The following is a 17084-nucleotide window of genomic DNA, read 5'->3' as shown; positions in this document are numbered from 1 at the left end:
AAGTTTAATCCAATTGGTAAATCTACTGACAAATTAAAATAAAAAATCGGTTACGGAATCAATTAGACGAACCAGGATAACCGGTTGGTATTAAAAACCGGTTTCGCACAAAGGCTTTTGATTGTTTAGTCCCATTTGGTTACAGCAGCCATTGGAGAGCTCTGGAGGCACCGGTGAGTCACCCACCAGTGACGGCTTTACAAAACCAACTCTGAGAAAGCGATTCCAAATCAATCTGTGGATGAAACGAAGAATCCCAGATTTTTGAATGGTAATTTGGGAATACTACTCTCTTTCGGAAATTAGGGTTCATCCATTAGATTTAGATTTAGCCATCTGGTTTCATTTCATGAATTAGGATCCGTAGGTAATGTAATTACTGGTTAATCGTTTGTTTTCGATTCGATGTTGGAGAATCACTGGACATTAAGTCATATGGTTCATTTGCAGTTTTGAAAATGAACATTCATGTTGATGATTTTGTGAATCTGGGTGGTGCTTCATAAAGTCTTGATTTTTATGCAACCTCTGTACCAATCATGCTCACCTTCGTTATGATTAGTCAAAGTGATAATGATCCTGAAGGATAATTTTCAAGTTAAATCGATGATTCTGTTTATACCCCCTGGCTCTTCTCTTCCAAATTACAAGGAATTGACTAGTTGAGTCTTTCGCCAGTGGTCTTGAAAGGGTTTGTGTTTGGTTTGAGTTCAGCTGCTGTAGAGTTTAAGCCGGATAAGGTTTAAAAACTTGACTGCAATCTACTTATTAGCTCAAGCTTCTTTCATTGATGCACTAGTGTCCTAGTTCCCTCTGGATTCTCCTTGTTTGCTTACCTCTTAAATCTTAATGTTGTGTGCTTTATTGTACCTTCTCCTTATTAGTCAGTCCTTTTTGCAAAAAAGTATATGTTTTGAATATGCTTATTTTATCGAATGGATCTTGAGAAACTGAAAGAACAGTGGATATATAGAACATCTTACACTTCATCCGATAAGTGAGTTTGATTTATTATTCCCTGTGAATTGGAGGATGATGAATGATAAGAAGAATAAGTATTCAAATGAGTAATTTAGGTTATGTGTTTTTTGGTATTAACAGGCGACACCATTTATAGCGGGGGTTGCGGTAGCTGCGACTGCACTTGCTGGTCGATATGGAATCCAAGCATGGCAAGCATTCAAGGCAAGGCCACCAAGACCCAGAATTAAGAAATTCTACGACGGCGGTTTCCAGCCTACAATGACGAAAAGGGAAGCTGCTCTTATTCTTGGCATCAGGTAAAGAAGTAAACACACACAGAAAGAACTCTGTTTCTCTTTGGTCTTTAGCATAATTCTTTCTATGAAAGTGTAACATTGTTTGAAATGCCGGTTTATGGGATTGATGAATCACAGGGAGAATGTAGCGGCAGAGAAGGTGAAGGAAGCACACAGGAAAGTAATGGTAGCAAACCATCCAGATGCAGGTGGTAGCCATTTCCTAGCCTCTAAGATCAATGAAGCTAAAGACGTGATGCTAGGCAAAACTAAAAGCAGCGGATCCGCATTTTAAAACCTCAAGCAAAGAAGACTCCGTAGAATCCATCTCTCTGTCTCTACGATTTTGTTCTAGAACTGCATTGTCAAATTGTATCATAAATTATACCAATAAGCCTTATTGTGTGGGTCTGTTTGTTGTGACACTGAAAAAAATCTTTTCGTTTCACTTGTTGTTGTGGTCGTTTCTGATAAGGGCGTTCGAGTCTTTGTTGGATATATTTTAAAATCCAGTAATAGAAATTTTAGTACACGTGTCGGGTGGCTCCAGGAATGTCTTACGTCAACCTCTATCCATTCGTTCCCCTTATTAGCAACTCCCTCCACAAAACTTTTTTTTCCTTTTTTTTTAATTGGTTTATTTTATTTTATTTTCAAACTATTCTACAGTCTATTTATTGTTTTTGTGAATATAATAAGCTCTTGTTAAAGCCAAAGTCGACTTTTTATTTTTTAAAAAAAATATTTTTAATAGCTTAAAACTAAAGAAAAAAAAAGCATAAAACTGGATTACGATGATTTTATGAGACCCGGTCACGATTTATCCATTACATGAAAATTCGTAAATTAAATACTATTATCTGTTATAAATAAATATCCATGTCTTTATCTTCTTCCAATTTTTCATTTTTCATTTTCTTTCTAAACCGAAAAAAAAAAAGAAAAGAAAGAAGAAGGGAAGGAACTAAAAAGGCAAAAGAGGGGTCATCATCATTTCATGGTTACCTCCTCCTCTCTTCTCATTCTTACTCTCACCATATCTTTGCTCTCTCTCTATCTCTCTGTTTTCAAGCTTTTAGCTCTCACTCAATCTCATCTTCTTTTGATTCTCTGTTATCTCACCCGCCTTTGCTTAACGCTTCTGTGTTCCCCCACAATAATGGCCAAAATCGATATCTGAATCGTCTTCGCTACGCTTCTTTCTCTTCTTCTTCTGATTCTTTTTAATTCCTTTCGTAGCAGTTTTTTAGGGTTTCTTTTATGTGAGAGGGACTTTGGGTTTTCTTTGAGAACTTCGATTCGTTTCGATTCCTAGGGTTCGATCTTTGTGTTCTTTTGGTATCTCTCCCATTGAATGGTTTGTGTGGTGTAACAGAGTATCTGACGCAATGGTGTCTAGTAATGATCCTATGGAGACTATATTCAATTCAATCCAAGTAGTAGTTAAAGATGCTCTTCTTCCGATTGAGCTCGGTGTTAAAAAGGCGGCAAGAGATATTGAAAACTGCTGGGTTACCAAAGAAAGGGATCTGGGTCTTGCTTTGAGATCATCTGGAAGAAACAGTAAGAAGAAGAAACGGATTTGTGCTACTCCTCCTGAATTTGACGACAATGCTAATGTTCACTGTGGTGTGGTTGCTAATACTAGTGTTCACTGTGTGGTTAGTGAAGAGAGGAAGAAAGGTTTGTCTATCAAGATCCCTGTGAAGTCACTCTTTGGTATGTTTTCTCCCAATTTAGCCAGTCGTAGTAGAAGTGAGGTTGGGTTGAAAAAGAAAGACAAGTCTTTGGAGAAAAAAGATGATGATGATTCTTGTACCAATTGCTTCAAGTTTGCCATGACTTGGTCTTTGTTGGTTAGTGGTTTTGTTCATGCTTTTCCTATTCCTTTCAAGATTGGTAAAAAGAGGATTCACAAATTGGAGGATGATGATGATGACAACAGTCTTTTGCATTCACGTAAACACGTCCTTAAATCAAAGGCTGAATCTTTAGTAAAGGAAGGGAACCCTTTTTCTATTGAATGTGCCATGGGTTTTGTTGTTGAAATGATGACTCAGAATCTCCAGAAGCTGGACCAGTTCATACAGGATAATTCAGAGAATGAATCTTGTTCTTCCAAGGAAGCTACTCGTAATGATAGTCCACTTATCTTTAACATTTGGGAGGCTAGAAAACTCGACGTTAATGGATTCCTCGGGAACTTGATGTTTGCCAGAGTTGGAGATGTGGCGTCAGGTATTGTTGGTCTGACGTCTCCCATAAGTGGAGATGTTGATGAAAGTAATGTCAGTACTGCTGGTAAGGAGGAAAGTGCAGTTGATTCTCCACAGAGCCTTGCAAGTGGACTTCTCAGTATACCTTTGTCTAATGTAGAGCGCTTAAAATCCACGCTGTCCACGATTTCATTAACTGAGCTTATTGAGCTTTTACCGCAATTAGGACGACCTTCAAGAGATCACCCGGACAAGAAAAAACTAATTTCTGTTCAGGATTTTTTCAGATACACCGAGTCTGAAGGTATGAATCCTTCCTTTTCTATTAATAATACCCTTGCATATTCTTGATAACTTAGTAAGCAAAGAGAGCTGTGTGCTAGCATTGCATATTTATTACTCATCTTACCAAAGCTTGAAGTTGAGTGTTGAACGCATTTTGTGTTGGTTGAAATCATTGAAAAGGAAACCCTGTTGTTGCTATGGCTAATTGGACATAGACATACTTTATCATGTCTTCGCTTTTATTGTCTGCTCTTGTCAGCATCCTAAACTAGTGTCTCAACTGTTATAACTAAACTAATATATGTTGCAGTTTCTCAATATTAGATTGTCTGCTAATACAAGGAACACATTTCTTATTTGCTTTTGAAAATTGGGTGTTTACGTTTTGTATGATAATATAATCCATTTCGTCCAATATAACTCTCTGTGGCTTCCAGGCAGGAGGTTCTTTGAAGAATTAGATAGAGATGGTGATGGTAAAGTAACTTTGGAAGATCTGGAAATTGCAATGAGGAGGAGAAAATTGCCAAGAAGATACGCCAAGGAATTTATGCGACGAGCTAGGAGTCATCTTTTCTCGAAATCGTTTGGTTGGAAGCAATTTTTGTCCTTGATGGAACAGAAGGAGCCAACCATCCTCCGTGCCTATACTTCTCTCTGTTTGACCAAGTCTGGTACTCTTCAAAAGAGTGAGATATTGGCATCACTAGATAACGCAGGACTTCCTGCTAATGAAGAAAATGCTATAGCCATGATGCGATTTTTGAAGGCTGATGCCGAGGAGTCTATATCATATGGACATTTCCGTAATTTCATGGTTTTGCTGCCATATGAGCGTTTACAAGATGATCCTCGGTAAGTATAATTCTTTGCTGTAGAACAAAGTTGATGTTTTATTTTGTAGCATTTTGTCTTTGCACTAATGAGTAAAATTGTTTGAATTGAACCGGACCAGTTCCCCCTTGGTTTCCCTTATCTAAATCATGTTGATTTCCGTAGACACTTCAAACCTGTAACTTGTGTTGTCCTGCTACTTGTATAGGAATATCTGGTTTGAAGCTGCGACTGTTGTTGCTGTTGCACCCCCTGTGGCCTTACCTGCTGGAGATGTTCTAAAATCTGCATTAGCGGGAGGGCTTGCCTCTGCTCTCTCCACTTCCTTACTGCATCCGATTGACACAATCAAGGTGAGTCCTCTTCCTCTTGTTGCTTTTGGAGCAATATAAGTAAATACCACAACGCTCAGCCTCCATCAGGGCATATTTGACATCTGCTTCTACGATGTTAGAATGTTTAGATAGATGTAGTATGCAAATATTCCTCATGGCTTATTGTGTCATACTGTTGGTTTGACGGTTTCATTATTACTTTCTTGCCAGACACGTGTGCAAGCATCAACCTTATCATTTCCTGAAGTAATAGCAAAGCTTCCTGAGATTGGTGTACGGGGAGTATATAGGGGTTCTATTCCTGCAATTCTTGGACAATTTTCAAGGTCTTTTCAGTTGTTTCGAATCAAAGATACTTTTACTTATATTTGTGAAATTTCATTTCAATGTGGTTTAATCTCTTTCATCATTGTAGCCATGGCCTGCGGACAGGAATATTCGAAGCAAGCAAACTAGTGTTGATCAACTTTGCTCCCAATCTCCCAGAAATTCAGGTGATGATCACTCTTCTCACTGTTCTAATTTTTGCTACAAGATTATGTATTATTATGGGTTCTTATAGATGTTGCGTTACTGAAGAAGCTATATTAAATGACTTCAAAACTCTGGAAAACCCAACATTATAGCGTTTTCCTAGAACCTCACCACTGCTTTTGCCCTCTATAGTTCATGGATATAGTTGTATATGGTTTCTGAAGAAGAACCCAACTGCCTTCGGTTAACGGTTACATTTTTTGCATTTGCGCTTTCTGATCTTTGTGTTTTGTACTCAGTAAGCAATGTTGAGCATTTGATGCAGGTTCAATCGATTGCATCATTCTGCAGCACGCTATTAGGCACAGCTGTGCGGATTCCATGTGAGGTGCTGAAGCAACGGTTGCAGGCTGGCATGTTTAATAATGTTGGGGAAGCCATTGTAGGGACGTGGAAGCAAGATGGTCCAAGGGGCTTTTTCCGTGGGACAGGCGCAACTCTTTGTCGTGAAGTTCCACTATACGTTGTTGGCATGGGACTGTACGCAGAGTCCAAAAAGGTAAGAAAACCGAAATGATGAGATTATCAAAATGGTCAAAACTGTATTTGTTGTATTGATTGGGGTTTTGTGTGGGTATTGTAGATGGTGGCGCAAGCGCTGGGAAGAGAACTCGAGGCATGGGAAACAATAGCGGTTGGGGCGGTGTCAGGAGGTATAGCAGCAGTTGTAACAACCCCATTCGATGTGATGAAGACGAGAATGATGACTGCAACACCAGGGCAACCGATCTCAATGTCGATGGTTGTTGTCTCGATTCTGCGTAATGAAGGACCGCTTGGTTTGTTCAAAGGAGCAGTCCCGAGATTCTTCTGGGTGGCTCCTCTAGGTGCTATGAACTTTGCTGGCTACGAACTAGCCAAGAAAGCTATGCAGAAGAACGAGGAAGCTGTGCTAGCGGATCAGCTTGGTCAGAAGAAGCTTTGCTAATGGGATTTTACTAGCGGATCAGCTTTGGTCAGAAGAAGCTTTGCTAATGGGATATTACTTTGCTTTGCTGCTACGAAGTTTTTTTGGGGGCAGTTTAAGCCGGAGACTCTCCTCTTTTGTTAAATGCTACTTTGCAAATTTTTGACAAAGAAATAGTTCATTATTTTGTTGTGCATTGAGGACAGTTTCAAACTCTCTGGCTAAAAAAAGAAGTTATTTTTTGCGCTCCCTACAAGTTACAACTACTTCAATGGTATATACAGTTTCCTCAAATCGCCATAATACAGAGTGTGAAGCTAAATTTGTTACTCCCTTTGTCACCAACATAACACACCTCAATCAATAAGCTTTTTTCCTGATGGTAGATGTTAATTAAAGAAAGAAAAAAAAACGTTGTGAATTTGCTAAACACAAACCAAAGGAGTCTTATCAGTACAAAATCACTGCTTATTGTTATGATAAACTTCACAAATTCACAGTGAAAACAAAGTAGAGTGTCTTTTGGAAATAACGCTCTCAGTATCCCCAGTTGTCGTTGCGGATTTCATCATCAAACTTCTTTTTCAGCTCTGGATGCTTCTCAAAGTACTCATCCGCCGTCATTGTGCTTAGCTTTTTCTGTGATCAACCCCAACAACACAAGCAAGATATATGTATCAGAAACCCTCCTTGTTCTTCATCTTATCTTATGATCATAAATTTGTTCCAAATTAATTACTTACGCTAATCTCTTGGACATCAATGATTTCTTTCTCCAGTCGCTCAGATTCCTTTAGTGATTTCTGCTCTGCTTCTTTCAGTTCCACCAACTAATCATAGCATGAGACAAAGCCACTATAAAACTTGGTATGAAAAAACTTTTTTTAAAAAATTGAAATATCTTAACAAATCTACTACTTTCTATATGGTATAACTCACCAAAGCATCAAACTTGGGCTTGTACTCAGGAGTTACATTGTCCACGTACTTGGGAATTTCAACGCCTGCAGCAATAAGAAGATTTCAACTTTAGTTCTTACAAAGCAAACAGAAACAGCAAAAGAATGCTTAGTTTCGTCTGTCTATACCCAAAATTTATAGCAATCACAAAAGGAAACACAAATGAAAGAGCAGAGAGTAATAAGTATACTTACTGTCATAAGCTTCTTTGTACATGTCAACAATGCCAGACCCAATCCCTTTTCTATACAAATCCCAGTCAATAGGTTCCGGCTCCTGATCAAAAACAAGAACTTAGGTAAGGGATGATTCAAAATAGATGATCTAAATATAAAAGAGATGGAGAGAAAGAATAGGAAGAGAGAGAGAGAGAGACCTGGCTGAATTTGGTCTGGAGCTGAGAGTTAACCTCATCGAAAGCAATACGAAGACTTGAGAACTCTTTGCGAGCCGCATCTGAGACAAGAACCTTAGCCATAGCATCCCAATCTATCGTCCTCGAAGCTTTGAATGCCACATCCGCCACTTTCTTACCGGCTCCGCTCATTTTCTCTCCCCCCAACAATGGTCTGATCTGACCAAGGAGCTCACAAAAGGAAGGAGAAGAAGTATAGTCCTTTATTTTCCTCACAATTTTCACTTTAATCACATACTTTTAAAATTAAACAAGAAAGCCCAAAACTGGGTGTTTTCTGATTATTATTTTAAATATTTTTTTTTTTTTTGGGGTATAAATAGCTCGGAATCTTGATTTTCTTGTGGAGGAGGTCAACGATGGAGAAAGTGATGAATCTGATCCCGATCGAAGCTACTTCGGAGACATTCGCTGACTATGGTCAAATCATCGAAGCCTATCGTGATGATGATCATTTCGGTCCCAAGGACGCTCAGTTAGATCTCTCCAGAGGAACCCCACGGTACTCTTTCTACTCTACTCTGTCCCGATCCAAAATAAAATTCAAGATTTGTTTTTTTTTTTTGTAATCACACTTTTATAATTTATTGACAGGTTATATATTATGCCGCTACAACATACATCCTTTGGATTTTCCAAGATCACTCATCACGCAAACGTGACACAGTGCATAGGATCAATAGGAGCTCGTGTTTGGTATGTCGGAGTGGCTAAGCCGTCTCTTATTGAAGGTGATGATGCAAGGAGAGTAGTAGTAGATACTACAACAGTTGTAGAATCAAAGTATGGTCACTTGTTCGCTCCTCCTCCTGTTGAAGAGGTGCGTGTCTTCAGGGTCTCAGGAACTAAATTTGTTAAATACAACCGTGGTACTTGGCATGTTGGGCCGCTCTTCAGTGATAGTTCCATGGACTTCTACAACCTTGAGCTCAGCGACACTGATGTGAGTGATATATTATTAGTAATCGCTGATATATTCTTGTATCGACGACATTAATTAATTGATGATTGATATATATATTCTTTAGGTGGTGGATGAGACGACATATGATTTCAAGAAGAACAATGGAGTCATCTTCCGATTTGAAGAACCCAAAGAGGAGGAGACATCATCGTCCTAATGCAGCTGCTGAACCGATTGAACCGGAGACCACCAGTTCAACCTTTGTCATGTTTGATTATATATGCTTATTTTGTTTCAAGTTAAAATAAAGAGAAGAGAATTGGTCTTCCTAATGTTAAGGAAGGAACCATCTCTTCCACATTTCCACGTTTCTATGTACTGTAAAATGAATGTAAAAAAAAAATAAAAAAATAAGCCCAAAATATACAAAAGATTAACAAACAATCCAGAAAATACAAAACGAACCGTTTATTTTATCTCTTTTTTTAGTTTGATCTTATATGTTTTCAATCTACAGTTAAACCCAAATATATTTTGGGTGTTTTCTGATCGATTTTGAACTTCTTTTTTTTTATTTGAGTGGATAAAAAAACAGCTCAATCTGCTTCACTTGCAATTATTTTAGTGTCGTGAAGTCACAATTTTACAATAATGGCGAAATCACTTGTGGAAGTGAATCTGATCCCGATCGAAGCTACTTCTGAGAACTTCGCAGAGTATGGTCAAGTCATCGAAGTCTCTCGTGATGGTGAACGTTTCGGTCCCAACGACGCTCAATTGGATCTCTCCAAAGGAACCCCACGGTACTCTCTCTCTACTCTTACTCTCTCCCTAGATGATTCTAGAATCCCTCAACTTTGAGCGGGAACTAATATACCACCAGTCTATGTGATGTGACTTGAGTATATATATATATATATATGTATGTATGAGATTTTTAGGTTTTCAGATTTGTTTGATCTCTCACTGTGGATTTGTACACACACTTTGGGATTTGGGGAACAGGTTCTATCTAATGACGCTCAATGATGCACCCTTGAGATTTGGCAGCATCACTCATCACGCAAACGTGACACAGTGTCTAGGATCAATAGGTGGTCACGTTTGGTATCTTGGAGTGGCTAAGCCGTCTATTATTAAAAACGATGATGATGTTGGAAAGGGAGTAGATAATAAAGTCAAATCAAAGTCTGGTCATTGGTACGTTCCTCCTCCTGTTGACGAGGTGCGCGTCTTCAGAATCTCGGGACCAAAGTATATCAAACTCAACCATGGTACTTGGCATGCTGGACCACTCTTCAAAGACAGTTCCATGGACTTTTACAACTTAGAGCTCACCGACACAAATGTAAGTTGAGGTTTTTGTTTTTATAAATCTAAAAATAGTAATGAGTGATTCTTTTGTAATTGTGACATAAAATTGTTGGTGTTTCAGGTGGTGGATCACACGACACATTACTTCAAGAAGGATGATGGAGTCATCTTCCAATTTGAACACCAAGAGGATCCATCTTCTTCCTAGCTCATATCCTTTATCTTATCAGTGTGCGCTTATGTTTGTTTTTGCTTGCTTCTGTTCTCATGTGTAATATATGCAACTGCCAATAAGACTGTGTGTGTGTAAGAAGACCAAATTGGTTTAAGTTGTTTCCATTGCTCCTTTCCTTTTCTCCTCAACTCTTGAATTGGTTCTTTGAAAAAAGAAACCAAATCTTGAATATATTAAATGAATAATGTTTTGTTAACATCATCATCATCATTCGATGTTTCTAGTAACGAATATTTTTAGTTATTAAGTAGTATAATAAAAACGAATATACGTGTAAATTTATTCGTATCCGTTGCCGGTTAGATATGTTACACGTGTAATCATCTTCTTGGATCGCACAAACCAAAGGCCAAGAAGAGATCGTCGATCCGAATTTGAGGTACACACACATAGAGATAAACACATTCGTAACTGTAAGAGTGTTCACGTTCGTCTAATTCTGATCCGACGACATTCTCACAATATCAATCATGGAGCGGCTAACATCACCACCTCGTCTCATGATTGTATCGGATCTTGATCATACTATGGTAAAAAATCAAACCTTTTACGCCTTTTTTTCTATGGTTGTTTGAATTCATTGATACATGTGTGTGTGTGTATGTGCAGGTGGATCATCATGATTCTGAGAATCTCTCTTTATTGAGATTCAATTCATTGTGGGAACACGCTTATCGCCATGACTCGTTTCTTGTTTTCTCAACGGGGAGATCACCAACTTTGTATAAAGAGCTTCGAAAAGAGAAACCTTTGTTGACTCCTGATATTACAATTATGTCTGTTGGAACTGAGATTACTTATGGTGACTCTATGGTTCCTGATCATGGTTGGGTTGATACTTTGAATAATAAATGGGATTTGGGTATTGTCAAAGAAGAAGCTTGCAAGTTTCCTGAGTTGAAGCTTCAGGTACTCACTATCTCACTGGGTTTACAACAGTTTCTTATCTCTCTCTCTAGTGGTCTACTCAATGGTTACAATGATGACAACAGTGTGTGAATTGCTGATTGTAGGCTGAAACTGAGCAGAGGCCACATAAGGTTAGCTTTTATGTTGATAAGAGTAAGGCTCAGGAAGTTACTAAGGAGCTTTCACAACGGTTTGAGAAACGTGGGGTGAGTTTTGCTTTGATAATGCTATCTGTAGCATCTGAGCTTTTGTGTTGTCTCTTTTGAGGTTTTGTTACTTAACAGATTGTTTATGTTGGTTGTTTTAGTTGGATGTCAAAATCATTTACAGTGGAGGCATGGATTTGGATATTTTACCACAAGGTGCTGGAAAGGGACAAGCGCTTGCGTATCTGCTTAAAAAGCTGAAGACTGAAGGAAAGCTCCCTGTTAATACTCTTGCTTGTGGTGACTCAGGAAACGATGCTGAACTGTTTAGTATTCCTGATGTTTATGGCGTCATGGTTGGTTTTTTGTTTTCAAATCATGTTCAGCCATCTCTCTGCATTTCATTTTCATATCGATGTTGAGATCTGTTTGTTTGTTCTCCCAGGTAAGCAATGCTCAAGAAGAGCTGTTGAAGTGGCATGCTGAAAATGCAAAAGACAACCCAAAGGTGATCCATGCAAAGGAGAGGTGTGCAAGTGGGATTATAGAAGCCATTGGTCACTTCAAGCTTGGTCCTAACCTTTCTCCAAGGGATGTCTCTGACTTCTTAGAGTGCAAGACGGAGAATGTGAACCCTGGTCATGAGGTTGTGAAGTTCTTTTTGTTCTATGAGAGATGGAGAAGGGGTGAGGTTGAGAACTGTGAGGCGTACACTGCTAGCCTCAAAGCTTCATGTGTAAGTATTGTAACAGTATATAAAATGATGTGTTTCAGTGGCGTAATAATATATCTGACTCTTGTGTCAAACCACTTACAGCACCCGAGTGGTGTGTTTGTTCATCCTTCTGGTGCTGAAAAATCTCTGAGAGATACCATTGATGAGCTGCGCAAGTGCTACGGAGATAAACAAGGGAAGAAGTTTCGGGTTTGGGCAGATCAAGTTCTTGCAACAGATACTACTCCTGGGACATGGATAGTAAAGCTTGATAAATGGGAGCAAAATGGTAAAGCCTTATTGCCTAAAACTCCATCATCCTTAATATATAACCCAAGAAAATGTAATACTATTTTGTAACTTGCAGGTGAAGAACGCAGATGCTGCACAACAACTGTCAAATTCACCTCAAAGGTATGAGAAGAGATTGTGTAATAGGAGCTGGCTCATTGAGGTTTGTTGGTTGATTGGTATTGTGGATTGTGCAGGAAGGAGAAGGGCTGGTGTGGGAACATGTACAGCAAACATGGTCGAAAGAATCAGAGGTGAAGGATGATAGCAGCTGGATCATCTGAGTCACCTCATCCCTCTGAAGCAGACTATGGCTTCTTCTCTTTAGTATCTTATCATCTTCTCTGCCATAAAACGTTGAACCTTCGGTATAAATATACACGAGATTCGATAAAACATTGTCTTTTCAATAAAACTTGGATCTCAAAACTCAATTCTTATTTCTACATCAATGATCTATATCTTCAAGTTAACTTTTACTTTTCTTTAACTACTACACTATACAAACAAATATATATGATAGAGTCCATTTGCATAAGACTCAGCAATTTTTTGAATTGGTAAAGTCAATTCATTAGCATTGGATTGATGGATTCCATGGGTTGGCCACAAAAAAAAAAAGAGTCTTTGAATGGTCAATTAGAATAGCTTCTGATTTTTGTTGTTTAAGTTGTATTACACTGTGTAAGTTACACATATAAAAATCAAACGATTTGGGAATAACTTTCTTGGTTCACTCCTCATAATTTTCTTATTTCTTCTCAAAGTTTTTCTAAATATCTTTTTTTTTCTTCCCTTTTTTGGTTTTCCAAAATTTATTATTTTAGAAATTTTGTATTTTAAAAAAGAACCACACAGGATAGGCTGGTTGGTTGGTTGCTACTGTTGTCTTTAAGAAAATAAAATAAAGAGATGTGTGTAGTCAATTAATGCCTTAGAATATTATTGGCCACAAGTAACTTTATAGCTTGTTTACAATTGTTATGTGAGGTGATTATAAAATTTGTTACATACGCCTAAAAAATCATTTGCATGTATCTTACTCGTTTTGTTCAACTTTACAACTGACCAGAATGAACTTAACTCTATTTATAAGATACGTTTTTCTGATATCTTGGAGTTTAGAGATTGTTTCATATAGGGAGGCTCTATGAAGAAAATATTACTATTCCACTTGGACTTAGGAAAAAAATTATTCCTAATTGGATTAGGATTTACGAATCAGAGTAATCCTTTATAAAAGAAGTTATTCACGTCTTAGAAATATATAGCAAAAAAGAACGAAAATCCCAAACCTTAAGACTAAGATCAAGAAGTGATTGATTAGGTGACCAAAAAAAAATCTTTCACTGTAGAAGAAACGAAGACTTGTGCAACATATCCGAGAGCTAATTTTCGCAAGTCGCAACACAAGCGTTCCGCAGTTGAAGTAAGTAGTACACAACCTCAACTTGTTCTAAAGTTCGTCGATATGTACATAGTATCTACACTAGTCCAAAAAGAAAAAATCCTGATTCATATTTAATTCTTACAAAGTCCACCTTCCATTTATTACCAAACCTTCCACTTCCATGCCTTTATTTATTTTTCTTTTGTTCTTTTTCAAGTTTTCAACTCTCTATTATAACTGTTTCATAAGTTTGGAAAATTAAGAGAGTCATCATTAATGGAGAAAATTTTCAACACAATGCTTCCCTTCCTCGAAACTCAGATGATGTCACAATATCTTCTGATCTCTTACATCTCTCATTTAAATTTAAATTAACAGCAACCAAATCTCATAAGATGGAGAGCTCAGTTGGGTTCATGACAGTCTTCGCTGTCTCCGGAAGCGTGGTGCTCCTTGCAGCTCAGCTTCACAAGCGTCTCCTATCTGATTACATGGACAAGCTGGAACCTCAACATCCTAATAAGGAAAGCAAGAAAAAGAAGAAGAAAGTGAGCTTTGCTGAAGATATGGTGGAGCCATCAGGGAACAACGAAGAGTATCGCCGGAGTTTTCGCAAATCAAAGTTGGAGAATCCCACAAAAGAGTCAAGTTGTATAACAAGTCAACATTCAACACACTAGTTTTTTGTATAAAAATTCTCTTTATCTTTTTTTCTTCCTTTCTAATTTGGTATTATTTCTACATCGCTACATACCCCATTCAATGTTTTTTTTTTGTTTTTTTATGTCAAATTGTGTCGATGGACGTAGATGTGTTGTTAATGTTCTGAATTCGTATCGACTAGCGTATTAATTGGTACCAGCCAGGCAGCCAAATATGCAACATTAGCTAAAAATTCGAAGTTGACAACAACCAGTTTTGTTTTCTCGCAAAAAAACAATATGGGCTTTCCGGACAAGCCCAATCGTATTTGGGACTTTCACAAAATCAGTCTTACCCGTATGCCATTTATTTGTTTGTCGCTTTCTTTTTCCTATTACAGTTTTCTTATGATTTAGTACAATTTTTGGATCGAACTCTAAAATCTTTAGAGTCGGTTCAAACTAACATTTAACAATTTCATAGTTTTAATTTGGACGATAACACAACAAACGATGTCAATATAAATCATTAGATTGCAAATTTTAGTTGATGAATGTATTTTTTTGTCGATCAATCATTAGTACTACAAATAATGCCACACCTAACATTTACCATTGAGTTTCCTCAATCTTTGTTTTCGTTCACCATTGATTTCGCCTCCATCAACCTAAACTATATATATACATAAGTACATTACACTATATTGTAAGGTCTGTAATGTGATATACATAAGTACATATATAACACAATAAATGGATATTTCTAGTTAGGTAGCGGATTATTAATTATTGTAAACTAACTACAAACATACAAATATAAATACGTAGATTCACATTATATAATTGTCCTATCATTCTTTAAATCTGCAAGAATCGAATCAATGGTAAATTAATTGAAGGATTCTCTCTTTAATAACGTCATATAACAAGATCTTCGTAATATCTCGAATGGCCATACATCTCGCATCTACTCGAAAAGTTTATGTACAATGCATTCTTTTGTCAATTATTGTCTAATTAATGTTCTTTTCTCTAATATAAAAATCGCTTAAAATCAATTGACTCTTCTTTTCGAAAACAATGTATCTCTCCTCTACAATTGGTGTTTATAAAACAAAAAAACATATATATTGACACCTAATACAATCTAAAGCAAAATGATTAGAAGAAGAAAAATAAAAACTTAATAGTGAAGAATTCGGTTCATGTTACGGGTGAGGAGCTCTTTGGCCAAATTTAATATCAAGAAAATGAATCCCAAAGCTGTTTTTCTTTTTTCGTATTGTTATTTGAAGATTTGTGTGTCCTCTACAATGTTGGTGGGTCTGACTCGGAACGGAGCTTCGAATCAAAGAAGGAGCAAAGCCAACTACCAAAGACAGTGTCGGTTCGAAGGCGATGTCAAATCTACCGGCAGGGGAAACGTCGCCGTTTCTGATCATTTATTAACAGCGATTTTATATATCAATCATACGTTACGACTTTGTCACTCGTTTTTCCACCACACGTACGCTAAAGCAAACCCTACTCTTTATTTGTTTTTTTATTGGCTTTGCGTAAGAAAAGTAAAAAAATATGATCTTCACATTTCCATGAGAGGACCTATTATGTTACATCAGTACATCTGTCTCACAAAACTTACTACTTAACCATATTCATTTATTGATCAAGTAAGATCCCCATCTCGAGATGTATTTTATTCATCATCACGATATATTTATGTACGTAGTGGTAAAATTATATTTATGTTGTATGCATTGGTCTTAAGTCTTATAATTATAAACAAAGATTCTAATTATTAAAATGACACATTGTTAGATCAAAAGTTTAAATCGATACATTAGGACGAAAGACATCTTACCTTCCTTGGTAATTTTTTTAGTTGGAGACTTGGCGTTCAATACATAGTACAAATGTATTTCCTGCTATACGAGACTAATAATTATATAAATTAACTCAACAATGCTAAAATCCATTGGATCAGTAATGTAAAATCTTACAATGCAGTATATCAACATAATATATGTAATTTTGAAAATATTTTGTGGTTACGTTCATTAAAATATAAATAATTGATATGACTACGTATATCACCAAGTATACTCTTTAGTTTTTTTTTGTTGTTGTAATCCATCAAAAGAAAAATTCTACATTAAAGAGTGTTTGAATAAAACAACTTAGACCATCTCCATCGCACATATCTGATAGAAGGTGAGAAGAATTAAAAAAAAATGAAAATGAAAAAAAGATGGAGAGATGAGAAAAAAGTGTTTCTGCCCAAAACAATTAAGACACAAAGTCTACTGCTGTTTTCTTTTTATTAGTTGGATAAATTAAAATATAATTAAATTAAATTAAAATATTATAAATTAACATTTTGACATCAATGTGGCTATATATAACCGATGGAGTTGCACTTAAGAAGGGATGACTTTAAAAGAAAGGAATTTTAGTGTCGCAAGAGCAGGACAAATCATAGAAAACAAGTTTTTTGTGATGATTTTCATAATAGCTTAGCTATTCGATAAAATCTTGTAGGCTTTTGGAGTAATGAATGATGAGGAAAAAGAATCCATAAATCAAAAGAGCACGTGGAAACCTAGAGACCATGACGCCATGAGAGTTGCAAGTGATTCATTATGACCAATCGATAAATCTTTCAAATTTTACTAAAAGACTACACAATTCTTTGGTTTTGGAATAGTGAATGGACGGTCATGATCATGATCGGATCCACGTACAGTGGTGGCCGAGAGAGCCTTAATAAAAGTTTTTTTTTTTTTTTTTTTTTTTT

At 36.9% G+C, this 17084-nt stretch overlaps 7 protein-coding genes across 7 annotated transcripts; 6 read left to right on the top strand and 1 right to left on the bottom strand.

The window, feature by feature from the left end:
• LOC104785956 (mitochondrial import inner membrane translocase subunit TIM14-1) lies at positions 124–1806 on the top strand. Its single transcript, XM_010511253.2, has 3 exons — positions 124–271; positions 1102–1280; positions 1398–1806. The coding sequence occupies exons 1-3, from the start codon at positions 269–271 to the stop codon at positions 1552–1554; spliced, it is 339 nt and encodes a 112-aa protein (XP_010509555.1). The 5' UTR covers positions 124–268; the 3' UTR covers positions 1555–1806.
• Positions 2648–6618, top strand: LOC104785955 (mitochondrial substrate carrier family protein C-like). The gene is made up of 7 exons (XM_010511252.2): positions 2648–3779; positions 4198–4615; positions 4803–4947; positions 5140–5255; positions 5345–5423; positions 5729–5962; positions 6047–6618. Exons 1-7 carry the CDS (start codon positions 2648–2650, stop codon positions 6389–6391), a joined length of 2469 nt encoding a protein of 822 aa, XP_010509554.1. The 3' UTR covers positions 6392–6618.
• Positions 6764–7920, bottom strand: LOC104785953 (ATP synthase subunit d, mitochondrial). Its single transcript, XM_010511251.2, has 5 exons — positions 7707–7920; positions 7525–7606; positions 7310–7374; positions 7114–7200; positions 6764–7009 (listed from the first exon to the last, which is right to left on the bottom strand). Exons 1-5 carry the CDS (start codon positions 7875–7877, stop codon positions 6908–6910), a joined length of 507 nt encoding a protein of 168 aa, XP_010509553.1. The 5' UTR covers positions 7878–7920; the 3' UTR covers positions 6764–6907.
• Positions 8083–9063, top strand: LOC104785952. Its single transcript, XM_010511250.2, has 3 exons — positions 8083–8247; positions 8340–8688; positions 8774–9063. Exons 1-3 carry the CDS (start codon positions 8105–8107, stop codon positions 8864–8866), a joined length of 585 nt encoding a protein of 194 aa, XP_010509552.1. The 5' UTR covers positions 8083–8104; the 3' UTR covers positions 8867–9063.
• Positions 9230–10315, top strand: LOC104785951. Its single transcript, XM_010511249.1, has 3 exons — positions 9230–9452; positions 9655–9997; positions 10085–10315. Exons 1-3 carry the CDS (start codon positions 9301–9303, stop codon positions 10169–10171), a joined length of 582 nt encoding a protein of 193 aa, XP_010509551.1. The 5' UTR covers positions 9230–9300; the 3' UTR covers positions 10172–10315.
• LOC104785950 (probable sucrose-phosphatase 2) lies at positions 10487–12738 on the top strand. Its single transcript, XM_010511248.2, has 8 exons — positions 10487–10728; positions 10808–11107; positions 11212–11313; positions 11415–11609; positions 11699–11989; positions 12071–12257; positions 12336–12382; positions 12457–12738. The coding sequence occupies exons 1-8, from the start codon at positions 10669–10671 to the stop codon at positions 12541–12543; spliced, it is 1269 nt and encodes a 422-aa protein (XP_010509550.1). The 5' UTR covers positions 10487–10668; the 3' UTR covers positions 12544–12738.
• LOC104785949 lies at positions 13713–14515 on the top strand. The gene has a single exon (XM_019245489.1). The coding sequence runs from the start codon at positions 14045–14047 to the stop codon at positions 14327–14329; it is 285 nt and encodes a 94-aa protein (XP_019101034.1). The 5' UTR covers positions 13713–14044; the 3' UTR covers positions 14330–14515.

This window comes from Camelina sativa, chromosome 5 (assembly GCF_000633955.1).
Source record: "Camelina sativa cultivar DH55 chromosome 5, Cs, whole genome shotgun sequence".
Classification (NCBI taxonomy): Eukaryota; Viridiplantae; Streptophyta; class Magnoliopsida; order Brassicales; family Brassicaceae; genus Camelina; species Camelina sativa.
Note: the sequence above shows the minus strand (reverse complement) of the source record. Positions and strands in the feature narration are given on the sequence as shown.

Coding starts and splice junctions, on each gene's coding strand:
- LOC104785956 (XM_010511253.2), top strand. Junction 1,281..1,397: donor GCTCTTATTCTTGGCATCAG/GTAAAGAAGTAA, acceptor GATGAATCACAG/GGAGAATGTAGCGGCAGAGA.
- LOC104785955 (XM_010511252.2), top strand. CDS start 2,648: ATGGTGTCTAGTAATGATCCTATGGAGACTATATTCAATTCAATCCAA. Junction 4,948..5,139: donor ATCCGATTGACACAATCAAG/GTGAGTCCTCTT, acceptor CTTTCTTGCCAG/ACACGTGTGCAAGCATCAAC. Junction 5,424..5,728: donor CCAATCTCCCAGAAATTCAG/GTGATGATCACT, acceptor CATTTGATGCAG/GTTCAATCGATTGCATCATT.
- LOC104785953 (XM_010511251.2), bottom strand. CDS start 7,877: ATGAGCGGAGCCGGTAAGAAAGTGGCGGATGTGGCATTCAAAGCTTCG. Junction 7,375..7,524: donor GTACAAAGAAGCTTATGACA/GTAAGTATACTT, acceptor TTATTGCTGCAG/GCGTTGAAATTCCCAAGTAC. Junction 7,201..7,309: donor AGCCCAAGTTTGATGCTTTG/GTGAGTTATACC, acceptor TGCTATGATTAG/TTGGTGGAACTGAAAGAAGC.
- LOC104785952 (XM_010511250.2), top strand. CDS start 8,105: ATGGAGAAAGTGATGAATCTGATCCCGATCGAAGCTACTTCGGAGACA. Junction 8,248..8,339: donor CTCTCCAGAGGAACCCCACG/GTACTCTTTCTA, acceptor ATTTATTGACAG/GTTATATATTATGCCGCTAC. Junction 8,689..8,773: donor TTGAGCTCAGCGACACTGAT/GTGAGTGATATA, acceptor TATATTCTTTAG/GTGGTGGATGAGACGACATA.
- LOC104785951 (XM_010511249.1), top strand. CDS start 9,301: ATGGCGAAATCACTTGTGGAAGTGAATCTGATCCCGATCGAAGCTACT. Junction 9,453..9,654: donor CTCTCCAAAGGAACCCCACG/GTACTCTCTCTC, acceptor TTTGGGGAACAG/GTTCTATCTAATGACGCTCA. Junction 9,998..10,084: donor TAGAGCTCACCGACACAAAT/GTAAGTTGAGGT, acceptor TTGGTGTTTCAG/GTGGTGGATCACACGACACA.
- LOC104785950 (XM_010511248.2), top strand. CDS start 10,669: ATGGAGCGGCTAACATCACCACCTCGTCTCATGATTGTATCGGATCTT. Junction 11,990..12,070: donor CTAGCCTCAAAGCTTCATGT/GTAAGTATTGTA, acceptor AACCACTTACAG/CACCCGAGTGGTGTGTTTGT. Junction 12,383..12,456: donor CTGTCAAATTCACCTCAAAG/GTATGAGAAGAG, acceptor TGGATTGTGCAG/GAAGGAGAAGGGCTGGTGTG.
- LOC104785949 (XM_019245489.1), top strand. CDS start 14,045: ATGGAGAGCTCAGTTGGGTTCATGACAGTCTTCGCTGTCTCCGGAAGC.